The sequence below is a fragment of the Lissotriton vulgaris genome, chromosome 1_1 (genome assembly GCF_964263255.1).
Source record: "Lissotriton vulgaris chromosome 1_1, aLisVul1.2, whole genome shotgun sequence".
In the NCBI taxonomy this organism is placed as follows: Eukaryota; Metazoa; Chordata; class Amphibia; order Caudata; family Salamandridae; genus Lissotriton; species Lissotriton vulgaris.
This window is the reverse complement of record NC_141685.1, coordinates 311,002,686-311,016,451: the sequence shown is the minus strand read 5'-3', so window position 1 is coordinate 311,016,451 and position 13,766 is coordinate 311,002,686. Positions and strand designations below refer to the sequence as shown.

Genomic DNA, 13,766 nt, shown 5'->3' with positions numbered 1-13,766 from the left:
AAGGCCTGTGGACATCCAAAGCACCCCAAGGACTCTCCCTTGGAGTGAAGGAGTTACTCCCCTGCATCGCATGCACTGCAGCGAAGCTGACCGGTCTGCTGTTCCTGAGCTCCAACGAACTCTGAAAGGTTCAGCAACACAGGTGGTCATTCTGCAACATCCTCGAGGCCTGCACTGTCTTCCCAGCAGGTTGGAAGCAGTATCCCTTGTTGGAACCTCTGGAGCAGTACCCTTGTGCATTGCATCAACTAGCTGTTGCCAAGGCTTGTTGACTCTCTCCTGTGGATATCTTCGGGCTTCAAGAGGGTCCCACCTTATGCATCTCCTGCAGCCAAAATCTTTGCCTGCACCACATCCTTTGCACAGTGGGCCAGCATCTTTTGATGAGCTGCTCGAGGTCCTCTTGTAATTCCTGTGCCTCCGGCCTGTGGGTCCTCTTGAGGGTCTTCTGTGTCTCCAGTGGGCTCCCCCAATTGCTCAGGGCCTGCTCTGACTTACCTGCTTGTGGTGAGTCACTTGGACCTTGCTGGTCCTATCACTGCACCTTTTTTGACAACTACATTGTTTGCCGCTGCCAAGGCTTGTTGGTGCCCCTGCCGGACACGGGCCTTCTTGGCTCTTGACATCCGACATGGGACAGCTTGTGAATGGCTCCTGGTCTTCCTCAGCATTCCATGTCCGTACAGCTGTAACTTCAAGGGCACCATCAACTCTCTTACATCCCGACATTGGTGGGCATTCGTCTTCCGTGCCTCCTGGTCTCTACTGAGTGGCAGACTCTGTCCCCTCTGCTTGCAGAAACTGCTTCTCTTGAATCGACCTTTGGGTTCCACCAGACACTTTCACCTTCTTCGCCAGCTGCATCTTGTCTTGAGTCTTCCATTGTGGTCTATGGTGGTTTCCAATGTCATTTCGCACACATTCACCCAGCTTCCCTGGTGTAGGTATCCTGGTTCCTGGGGTTTCCATGGGTGGGGTGCCTGCCCAACCTTCCATTTTCCACAGGGTTTCCTCAGGGTCCGCTGGGAATGGTCCTTCTTTAAAATTGCAACCACACTTACGCACTGAATTCCATTAAATATGCGGTCATGTTCCCACACTGCCTCCTTGGAGCTCCTAGATACTCACCTTGGGTGGCTCCTTGGGGCCCCAACTCTTCTACATCTTCTGGGTCCTGTCTCAACTTAAATTGTGGTTCACATTCCACTATTTTAGCATATGGTTTGGTCTCCCCTTGGAGACCCCTGTGTATTCTGTGACATTTACGTATTCTATTGACAAAGTATTGTGTGTTTTGTGTTGATATCTCCGGGTAGGAGATACTGTAATGAGTTAGTGAGTGTTAATAATAAATAAAAAAAAGGATAGCTACACTGTGTGGTTCTCTTTCACTTAAGAAGGAAATGTACAGTAGTCCCTAATTCTTCAAGTAATTGGGGGAAACACATCCACAAATTAATGTAGATGAAAAAGGCTCACAAACCCTTAGATACCATATCCACACATGTAATAACTCACAGTATTAGAGGAAATAGAATCAAATCAAAAACAATTAAACCGATATATAGAAAATTGTACAATTTATTCAAATAATTTATACATTCATAAAAAATACTTTCTTGTGCCATATAAAACAATTAAAAATGTGTAAATACACATGAAGAATAAAAAAGAAAGATCATAAACAAAGTTTTGTCGATGCAGCGTTTCGGTGTTATGATACAACCTTCATCAGGACAAGATTCTAGTTTAAAAAGAAACATACAATTAGATTCATTTACTATTTTTACCTCTTTTTTTTAAAACATAGTACATCAGTGACATTTGATAAGAAGAACATTCAAAACAGTTTGCAAAAAACTATTAAAGGCGCAGTTGTATCCTCTATTGTTTATTAAACATGGGGTATGGGTTTGGGAATACGAGGGTATTGGAGGTTGTTGAGAGGGTTTGTCGAGTACTCTCACTAAGGATTTAGCAACTGTTTTACTTAGGCCAAATCTCATTTCAATTTATTGTACCTTATATTTGGAGCGGATTGGTAATCAATCCTTCTTATTCAAATGGAGGTTCCTTCCTCGAAGTTCTAGGTTACCGTTCTGATAGAATGGTATTGTGTCTCTGGATGGTAGAACACGTCTAAATGACCAAAATATGGGATATGATGTTACCATAAAGAGGAAACTTTCAATAGGTGATCTAGTTATATATCTGTTATTCAAACTCCCTTTACCTTGAGGTATCAGTGTCTTATTGTATAACAAGGATTCACCCCGATTAGTTGATAAAGAACCAGACACCTTATTAGTTGTCAGTATGTAGTCTATTTCCTGGATGATACACGATCCTGGGTTATAAGGAACAACAAAGGGTTGGTATTAGTGATGGTAATATTGTCCATGTCTATTACTACAATCTCTAGCATTTAATGGGTCTCCAGTTACCTTAATGATTCAAGGAGTTCTTTTGAGAGTCAAAGGAGCCACCGTTTTGTAGATATTCTGGGGATATCCTAATCGGGATGACACAAAAAAAGGGGAAAACAATAGGATTTCCTAACAATCTTGCTCACTTCTGACTTTGTGGCTATGTAAAGAAAGGAAATACCACTTACCCACTAATATGGGCAAAGGGCCAAGTTACTCCACATGGCCGGATGCTTTGATACTTCTAAGTATCAAAGGGTGAACCTTGTTATACAATAAGACACTGATACCTCAAGGTAAAGGGATTTTGAATAACAGATATATAACTAGATCACCTATTGAAAGTTTCCTCTTTATGGTAACATCATATCCCATATTTTGATCATTTAGACGTGTTCTACCATCCAGAGACACAGTACCATTCTATCAGAACGGTAACCTAGAACTTCGAGGAAGGAACCTCCATTTGAATAAGAAGGATTGATTACCAATCCGCTCCACATATAAGGTACAATAAATTGAAATACGATTTGGCCTAAGTAAAACAGTTGCTAAATCCTTAGTGAGAGTACTCGACAAACCCTCTCAACAACCTCCAATACCCTCGTATTCCCAAACCCATACCACATGTTTAATAAACAATAGGAGGATACAACTGTGCCTTTAATAGTTTTTTGCAAACTGTTTTGAATGTTCTTCTTATCAAATGTCACTGATGTACTATGTTTTAAAAAAAAGAGGTAAAAAATAGTAAATTAATCTAATTCTATGTTTCTTTTTAAACTAGAATCTTGTCCTGATGAAGGTCGTATCATAACACCGAAACGCTGCGTCGACAAAACTTTGTTTATGATCTTTCTTTTTATTCTTCATGTGTTACACATTTTTAATTGTTTTATATGGCACAAGAAAGTATTTTTTATGAATGTATAAATAATTTGAATAAATTGTACAATTTTCTATATATCGGTTCAATTGTTTTTGATTCTATTTCCTCTAATACTGTGAGTTATTACATGTGTGGATATGGTATCTAAGGGTTTGTGAGCCTTTTTCATCTACATTAATTTGTGGATGTGTTTCCCCCAATTGCTTGGAGAATTAGGGACTACTGTACATTTCCTTCTCATTACTCCTTGTCCCCTATTGGATTTATAAGGAGACCTCCCTACTTTTTTTTATATCTCTTTCACTTAACACATACAATAAGATTAAGTACTAGTAAAACAAGCTACTTTACACTCCTTCTAGACTCTCCACAGCTACCACTTAGAGAGTTTTCTAAGGTTGTCAAGACCACTAAAACCATCATAAGGGTTGTCTGGATTAGTGCAGGATGCTACACTTACATGAGTGAGCACCATATACTAAGCCAGCCGCCTACAGTGGTGGTGGTTGTTAGGGCAGAGTAGTGGGTGTTGTTAAGTTTCTATTGGTTGTGGTTAGGCTGATGGTGGTGGCTAAGTTGGTTGTGTTTATGGTGGTGGTATTGGGAGGTGATCCCAGGGTGGTGGTAGGCTGGTTAGGGTGGTGGTGGTTAGACTGGGGGTAGTTAGGGTTGGTTTAGGGAGGTGAGGGTGATTAAGGTGCTGGTTAGGGTAGTGGTGTTAGGGTCAGGTGGTGGTGATTAGGGTAGTGTAGTTAGTGGGTTAAGGTGGTTAGGTGGCACCAGGTGGAGGTGGTAGGGTGTTGGTTAAGGTGGAGGTGTTTAGGATGCTAGAAGGTGGTGGTTAGGCTGATGGTAGTTATGATGATGGTTAGTGCTGTAGATAGATAGATAGATAGATAGATAGATAGATAGATAGATAGATAGATAGATAGATAGATAGATAGATAGATAGATAGATAGATAGATAGATAGATAGATAGATAGATAGATAGATAGAGAATTTGGATTTTTACCTCAACTTCAACATGGTGCTTCAGGAGTGCTTTAGCAGATCTATAATAGTAATCAGAATACTGAAACGTTAATAGCAATATTCAAAGAAATATGTATTTAGTAAATGAGATGGGGTCAATGAAACCCAATAGTAACAAATATGAACAGAGTAAGTTACAGGTCTCAGAACGAGGTACACACATTTCTAATCCCATTTCATTCTTTCGCTTAAGATATCTCACTGTAAATATATTTGAATAAACAAGAATATAGACTTCTGTGAATTTCTATGAAATAACTTAAACAAAATAATAAAACAGGACTTAAATTTAGTGTGTATGTACCTCCTTCTGATAGATTTGCATTATTTATAAAACAGTGATGCTGATTGGAGGTGAAGGAGCCAGGCTATAGACCCCTAACCCTAATATTTTTAGGTCACACCTAGAGTAAGCGCGCATGCGCTACTTTGCGAGACTTGCTGTACTGGAGTATGGAATAGAAGCCCCGTCCACTCTCCATCCATATTTTTCATTGGTTGTGTCTTTGTCCTTCATAAATGCTGGCTTCTGATTCGGTAATTGGCTTGTTAGTCCCTCCTTAGTACGGCCTTGTCTTCATTTGTAACCTTCCATGGATACTGGCCCTTTGTATTCGGTTGTTACAAGGTACGTCTCTTTAAGTCTGTAAGCACTACTTTACTTAATGAGGGCTTTTTCCTACGTCAGGCACCACATGCATTCCTGCAACATTCATTGCGCGAGGCACGCTTTAATTTTCCAAGGAGCCGGTCACTTGTTAATTACTTGCTTTATGCTACTGTGTGCCCAAAATGAAAACTAATCTCCTGTGAGCAGCCTGAACCCTGCCCCCCCTGGGGGGGAAGGGGGCTTCCTCCTTGACCCCCCAACCTCGATGCACTCTAAAGACTTCAGGCTTAGTTTGCATCAACAAAACAAAAAACCCCAATGTGCATTTCATTCATCCGCATTCCCTGTGTCCGCTACTGGCTTCAGAGGTGGGGGTAGAAAATTCCACTTGCGTAGCACCGTCCCCTCTAATCTGCAGCCGGTTAGCTGTAGTTACCAGCCCTAGATCCAATGTACGAGTTTTGGCAAATATCTGCCCTGACCCCCAGCAAGCCTCTGGGCGTTCACACCTCATTTAAGGGGGTGGGGATTTGTTATTCTAAGCATCTTGTTGTTGTTTAATTTGTGAAATTAGTGACTGCACCTACCCCTTGTTCACCCCTTCCACCCCACATATTATACACCCAGACTGAAAAAGGCAAGTTTATTCAGCAGAATATACTCCGAAGCTGCTCGTTTACCCCCCACACCCCTGCCAGTGGCCACCTCTCTGGTCCACTGGGGAAAAAAGCCCTATTTTGTGCGCTCCTCCCCATGTAACACGGGCGTTGGGCGCAGCTTCTCAGCCCCCCTGGCCGAGCACAGCACCTTCAGGCCTGGGGGTGTGATCTGTGTTTTCTGCATGCAGTGAATGTGCCTTCCAGTAAGCTTCTTTGTTTCATCCTGATGGAGCGAGATGTTGTTTAAAACTCGCAAAGTTAAAAACTTCCATAATGTAACCGTATTAATAGCATGTGTTTGAAAAAATAACCAATCTAGATTAAAAATTGCACACACAACACGTGGGACTAATGTGCTTTCATGTTGCACTTGCAAGCTTGTGAAAAATAATAAACTAACCTTGTCTGTCGTTACTGTCAGTATTAAATGTGGCTGTTTAATTAATAGCATGTGCTATATTTTCGTGTGCATATGTTTTGTTGTGTCTTTTCTGTGACAAAAGCTTGTGGAGAATCCTGGTGCCTAAAAGAAGAAGGTTTTTATATACGCTGCTTATTTGTGCTTTGCTAGGTAACATAATTAACTGGGTTAATACTTAGTAAAGGGGAGGGAAACAGAATGGGTTTCAATTCTTCAATTAATTACTATTTTGTGTTTCTTTAAATAATAGTTTTCGAAGTGGGCCTAAAGAAAATGGTTGCCTGGCAGTGCTGGAAAACAAGAAACTAGACCAGAGTGAAACCTTCACTCACATGCAGAAAAAGAGCTTTTGTTCCGAACGATGGAAAAATTAACGGAACTTTTATGGTCGAGTTGTACGTGTTCTTGGAGAGAGCACCAAGGACAAAAAGCATCAATCGCCTGCCAAGTTTAGGAAGTGGAAGTTCTTGTGTTCGCTCAAATGTTTCATTTCTGAGGAAGCTAGTAGGATGGAATCTAAGAACAATAAGGGCTTATGATGTGCCCGGACTTGGTCAGGGATGAGTGACACGTTATGGATTGACACAGCTCAGCCAATGATGAGGCTGGATTTTTGAAGAAATTTAGAATTAGATACATAGCTAGACAGAAAGGTATAAAACCTGGCCTCTTGGAAAGAAGGGGGCTCTTGCTCCTGCTCTTGCTCGCTCCTGCTTCCCGATTCCTGAATGACGTGCTGACGGACTCTTGGTGCACCTAAGGATAGCAGACTTTATCATTTATTAGGTGAAGAGAGTTTTAGACAGGAAAATAGAATTTAGGGGATGAAAACTATATTTTCTTTTAATTCATGCTAATGATTTTCTTTGAAGTGTCAGACTAATGAGCCATCCTTGAATGATGCTTTCAATTTGCTAATATAATGTTTTCAGAATAAAAATGCTCTTACTTTGAATATAATAAAGTTAACAAAATTAGATTTTTGAAATGGCAAACTGGTCTTGTTTATTCATGGTCTAGTTATCATTATTAGATCCATTCGCCTATGTGACTTAATTAATGTTATATGATTAAAAACCATGGTAGGATTCATTAAACTGCAGTTGTTTATAATATTGCAAATAGTTTTTGAACAGAGTGTTTTAATTAGGTCACATGATTCAGTCACTCAATAATTGTCACCTTAGTTTATGGGCCTAGTTAGTGATTTATGATTAATGGTGAGTATTGTGGAGATGAGAAGCGTTTGTGAGACAGTTTTTCATTAGGAGCGCTGGATCAATCCATAAGTGATAGACGAAATGATTACCATTGAATAGAAGAGTTATGTGAATAACCCTTTAGTGCATTGAAGCAGCGCACCAGTGACAGTACTTGCTGTCTAATCACACATTAAGATCACTGTGGAAATGAACCTTTTAAAATGAGGATTCCAATAAATTGTTGAAAAGGTTCATAATGGAAAGAATAACATAAAATGCCAAGGCTAGATTTGTGGTACATGGTGCAATGCCGATGGCATCTGATGCGTCACTGGTTGCCTGAAAATACACAAGACTCCTTTCATGCCACTTTAGTAAGAAGTGAATTCTAGTTTGTGCTTTTAGTATAACCAAGCTTTTCCTATGAATTTCCAGCCAAACATCAAGTTTAAGAAAATCTTTTATAATGAGTCAATTTTGAAAATAACCTATTTTCTAGAATGTAAGAAAAAGATCACACCAATCGCATCCCAGAACATACCACAGACTCTGTCACAGAGCATTAAACATGGAAAGAGACCTTTACACAAAGCTTGTTTACAAGAACAGATCTGCAGCGCTAGTAAGCAAATATAAATTAACAAAGTAATTATGACTGTCAACACTCTTGTCATGCTTACCTTCACAACCAATATGCGAGACAACCCTTTCCAACGATTGATACATGTTAACATTACTTTAAAACATGTTTTTTTCACGTCAATTTTGAGTAGCTTTCCACAGCTAGTTGTGGCCACTCTTACGAAATAGCTTCTTCGGCTCAGTTGTACGGATTAGCAGGCTCTCATGGAAGAACAAGATGGAGCAACTCTAAAAACCTGGTCCCGTGGTTGGCAGACGTCAATGTCAAGCGCAAGGAAGAAGAGATGGGCAAGGGGTTTTAATAGACGAACAGAGCCTAGGCCACGGTCCATGTTTCAATGGGAAGAACACAGCCACAAATAACAGCCAATGTCCATTTGTGCATGGGGCCTTAGTTCGACTACAGAACCCTGGCCTTTAATAGTCGTGAGTAGCAATGGGTTGAAAGGTCATTGCCTTATACCAGACAGGATTCTACTGAGGAGCCGTTTCAAGACCCTTACGACAGACAGACTTCCACGCAACTTTGGTTTATCCTGTGGTTCATCACTGAAGAGGCAGCACTCAACCCAGTCCTCACCAGTGGCAGCTCCTCGACTAAGGCTGAGGAGCGTAGTCCCACTGAAAAATAATGATAATAACTCAATGCTATTATCATTTTATCTGTTCCTGCTGCGGCATCTTGGCTGGGCGGGTGGATCTGCTCTGCTCTCAAATAAGGGGGAGGAGTGGTGAACACTATTTAAGTGCGCATGAATATTTGGCTGGCCCTCTTGGGCCGGCCAAAAATTCATGCGCACTTTGCCTATTTTCCACCCACCCTGAACTATAGCCTGAGTGGAGCCCATGCCCAGGATCCTATTCCCTAGCTGAGCGCTGAACCATGGCACTCAGGCCAATCATAATGCTGCATTACAGCGTTGTGATTGGTTATGGGGAGCCTGGGAGACCGGGTCTTTCCTGCTTCCGGTTTCCAAAGAAGAAGCCAGGAAGAGGACAGAGGGAAGGCGGCGACCGGCAAGTGAATTTTTCTTAACCCCTCTTCCCTCCTCCCTGCCCCACTGCTGTTTCCCCGGACCAGGCACCACTGGTCCTCACATAAAAAGTAAACAAAACAAGCATTTGCAATGCAATGGGTTTCACATTTACGCGAATTTAAGCTATTGGCATTGTAAGTGACAATGCCTTTTATTTATGGTTTAAAAACGAAAACAAAAATAAAAGGAATTGTTATTTGCAAGGTCAATAGCTCAAACTTGCGTAAATGCGAGACTATTGCATCGCAAAGGCTTGTTTATTTATTATTATTGTGAACGTTTTTTGAAAGGCACTGAAGTGGACTGCTCAGACCGCAGCGGAAAACTCTCTGGTGCTCCACACAATAACAAAATTGCATATCTGGTGCATGAAAGCTTCTTGGTATAGTGATTTCATTTCTACTCCGTTCCATGTAAAATTGCAGCTAATTAAATGCCGAAGATAGGGGCGAGGAGTGGACTGAACAATGTGCTAGTAGATGCCCTTGAAGGAGCCTGAAGTAATGTGAAATTACTCCTGGGGCTGGCGGGCACAGCCCTCGCCACAGCTATCTATTCCTTAGAAACGAAAATACTGGTTTGGCGCTCAGTACACAACACTATCTAATGATGGTCACAGAAACACGCACGCCCTCTATTTGTGGCTTCCTGCGGGACACGCATGACGTAGATGTCATATGTTTTCTCCTGCCCACAACCAGTGTCTTCGCTCAACCTAGATATTTGTTCCTTAAACTTTATATCACAATGCTTTTAAAATATGTAGCTGGTGAGAGAATAATTATAAAACAGTAGGTTCTGTGCGGTTTGTGTAACAATGACAACAAGTTTCTGGAACATTAAAGGGAGCTGCATGCTTTCCATGCTGTCTTTGCAATTTTTAACCTCATCACTGAGGCGCGAATTCCGCCACAGTGCTGAACATTCCGATCGCGGGCGTAGTCATGACGGCTCCCGGCCGTCATCAGCACACGGCCACCGTGACTCATGACGGCAGGGAGCCGTCAAGAGCATCGCAGAGGTTAACAAACATAGTCTGGTGCCGAATAAACGAACATGCAAACGTATTCAGTTTTATCTTTCCGCCAGATCCAGATTTTTTTTCACCCACTGGTGCACCTTATTTGTATATTTACAACACAAAGTGCATATAGGGATTGGGGCGGGCAGCGCATTAATTATGTGCCACATGGAAGTGGGGTACAGACGGTGCACCCGAAGGGCGCACTTTGAAATGTGAAGCAGAGGATCCCAATGACCTTCGGCTACTACCATACAAAGGGTTGACTTTCTGCGTGTATCCCACTGAGGGGTTCTATCTCCTCATCAAAAGCAGGTCCATTTTTCTCAAAGCAAAAGAGGGAACAGTGGGTTAAAATGTATCCATACTCACCAGGGCAGACAACAAATCTGAGAGTTTGTGCCTTTGTTGCCAGTGGCCAAACTGTCCAAGGAGCCTATTCACATAACTAATCTGAGACAGAATACTAAACTAACTACTTTTTGTATTCACAGAAGGCATTTAGTAGTAGTAAAGTTAGGATTTTGTCTTAAGACAGACAGACTTAAGACAAAATCCTAACTTTACTACTACTAAATGCCTTCTGTGAATACCCAAAGTAGTAAGTTTAGGATTTTGTCTCAGATTACTTCTGTGAATCTGGCCCATTGTCTGTAGATACACATTCAATGAGGGTGCGCAGCAGTGCTGACAACACAGTGCACCCATTTCCACTGTGCAGTTCTAGGTAATGTTGAAGACAGCTGGCTGCTTTTAGAGCTGAGTAGGTTGAAATATGGTCCAAAGAAGCAAATGTATGCTACTCTGAATATTTGAATTAGGATGTGTGCAACATATCATCTATGAGGCATGGCTTTTCACAGGTGTGTACCAAAAGGTTACACTGGCAGAGGTTCCGTTGGTTGGCATTAGAGGGGTTTGTAGAAGTAATGGGCACGTTGCTTGAGCTTTGACGAATAGGAAATTAATAGGTTAATTTAAAGCCTGGCAAACCGCCCTGCAACCTGACAAATCAGTAGAGACCATAGCCTCAGCGCTCCTGACAGAGAACTCGCACCACATTGAGAGATGCCCACCTGCCTGGCAGGAATCACATCGCCTTCTGTGAACACACCACCGGTTTCCCAGAAGGTAGAGTTATTTGCTGAGCAATGCCATGTTGAGTTTGCCCCATTGCGCACACTTTTTTTGTCAAACCAGAATTGGATGTTGGTTCTGGGGACAACAGAAATTGTATTGTATTGTAATGTATTGTATTTGGCATTTGTAGAGCGCATGGCTACCCGGGGGCGTCCCAGCGCTAAGTGGATACGAGGGGAACTACGGAGAAGAGTGTCTATATGAACAGACAGGTTTTCAGTTGTTTGCGCAATTTCAGATGGTCAGGTTCTCTCCGAAGGTGTAATGGGAGTGCATTCCATAGTTTGGAAGCGTTGAGTGAGAAGAGCCTGCCTCCGCTTCTGGCCTTTTTTATGCTGGGTATGGTAGCAAGGTGAAGATCATTGGAGCGAAGTGGCCTGGTGGTTCTGTAGGGGTGATGATATCCCTGCTGATTAGAGGGCCGTGGTTGTTCAAGGATTTATGTGCTATGCGGAGGGTTTTGAAGTTTAGTCTCTGAAGGACAGGGAGCTAGTGCAGGGCTGGTTTTGCTGAGCACTGGGCCGGGGTGTCAGTGAGCAGCCTTGAGGCCCAGTTCTGAATGACCTGTAGCTTGGAGATGACTTTTTTGGGCGCTCCTAAATAGAGGGCATTGCCGTAGTCCAGTCTGGACAGGATGAGGGCCTGGGTGGGCCTAGTTTAAGGTAAAGAATTATACTTTTTTTTCTTTTTGCTTTCTGCTTAGAATTTCCAGCAGGGGTACATTAAATGAAATACCATCTCCCTTTTAGCTGCTCCTGTACATTGGCTTATATGCAGAGACAGAATGCACTAGGTAAACTGTAGTGCTGAGCCGTTGCATGTTGTTCCCTTCTTCTCTTGTTATCAGGCAGTAGTGATTTTACCTCTACATTTTCTGTGGATTATTGCCCGAGGTGTTTCGCTGATCACTCGTACTCGTACCCCAGCGTGAAGTGAACCTAAAACAAGTGCTGCAGAATAGTATTTCTTTGTATGCCATTGTGAACATGGTCATTCATTATAAAAAATGTAAAGAAATCACTGTATTTTTTTAAATGAGACTAAATTGAAAATGTCTATTTGCTGACTACACAAAGCAATCCTGCTCCCCAATAGCAGAGAGGATACATTTTAGCCCAGGACTGCAAAAAATTCACTATGTACGCAAATTTTGCTGCAGCCATAAGTGACACTTAGGGGTCGATTCAGATTCGGGAAAAAAATCGTCCGTACGATTTGTATCTGGAGCCCTCTCCGTACGAATCGTACCCGTCCGTATTCCGTGGATCCGCCCGAATCGTCGCGATCCGTATGTATTGCAAGGCTGAAACCGTGAACCGTACGACTCGTGCACATGCCGTACGACTAGTACACATGCCGTACGACCCGATGAGTACTATCCGGACCGGGGTATGAGGACGCGATTGGTAAGGTCCACGTCAGGTAAGGGCGAGTCGTACGGAAAAGCACACAAACACATACACACCGTACGGTCTGTACACCCCATGATCGCAGGGGTAAGGTGCGTACCCCTGCGATCATGGGGTGTACGAGCTGTACCCCATGTACGATGGGTACACGTACATGGGGTACGGCTCGTACACCCCATGATCGCAGGGGTACGCACCTTACCCCTGTGATCATGGGGGGTACGCACCGTACCTGGGGGGGCCGTTCGTACCTGTTTCGGCATGTACTCTGCTTTTACGGCTGTTTTCAGCTCCCATAGAAAAAGGGTCGTACGGTGCGTACCCGACACGTATCATACTTGCTGGGTCGTAAAAACCAGCGGCGAACCGTACAGATGTCGCATACAGCAGGTTCCGCGGGAGAATCGTACGGAGATTAGAGTCATACGTTCTCTGTACGACTCGTACGGAGTACGGCTCCTTGTACGAATTGTACTTCGTCGTACGTACGGGGGACATTGCAGGGTACGATTCGTACGGGAAAAACGCTCCGAACGGCTATTCGGAGCGGTTTTTCCCGAATCGGAATCGGCCCCAAAGTGGGTGATCTGCTAAAAAAAAGGATGTTACCCCTCATTGATTCGTAACTTTATTAATATATTGACAAACATTTGTAAAGGCTTTCGCACACCATAATGATCTATGTATAAGTAGTACAGAAAGTGTATAGGGGGAGTTCTGTTTCACATGAAAAAATGCTGCCATGTGAAGAAATCATTTTGCAATGGTGTCATCAAAATATCACTAATGCATAGCTGCTAAGATTTCAGTTTGCTTATGTGTGACATTTGAATGTCTTGACGGTGCTTATGTGTGTGGCATATTGAGTGACACTTTATAGCAAGTACAAAGTAGATACATCTGCGAAATGACCCCTTCCAATGACTATAATTGTCTAGAAACTGCTTTACAACAGCTACAATACTCCGGAAATGCATATGATAGGTTACTAGCCTATCCCAGCTGCTTATCCTCTTGATGCTTTAGTTTCTGAGTGGCTAAGCCCCAGTCAGTATTTCAAGATACTGTTGTATTTGAAACAATCTCACCTCTGCTCGAACTCAGCCACTCCCAGGGCACGTGACAGCAGCAGAGTGTCACTCAGTGCAGATAATAAATAAACAGTGCTGCCCCAACCACCTTGACCAATACTGGACAAATGCAGAGAGAAGCTCTCATTGCGCGACTAATGCATTTCAGTACGGAAATGCGAATATAAGCACTGAAATACAGGAGCA

At 42.6% G+C, this 13,766-nt stretch overlaps 1 protein-coding gene across 1 annotated transcript in view; it reads right to left on the bottom strand.

Annotated features, from left to right (window-relative positions):
- The window catches only part of FAAH (fatty acid amide hydrolase), a 430,791-nt gene that overhangs the window by 43,940 nt on the left and 373,085 nt on the right, over positions 1-13,766 (bottom strand). The window contains exon 13 of the mRNA XM_086952348.1: positions 4,329-4,368. Coding sequence (XP_086808474.1) covers positions 4,329-4,368 — 40 coding nt within the window. The remainder of the gene's footprint in view (positions 1-4,328; positions 4,369-13,766) is intronic.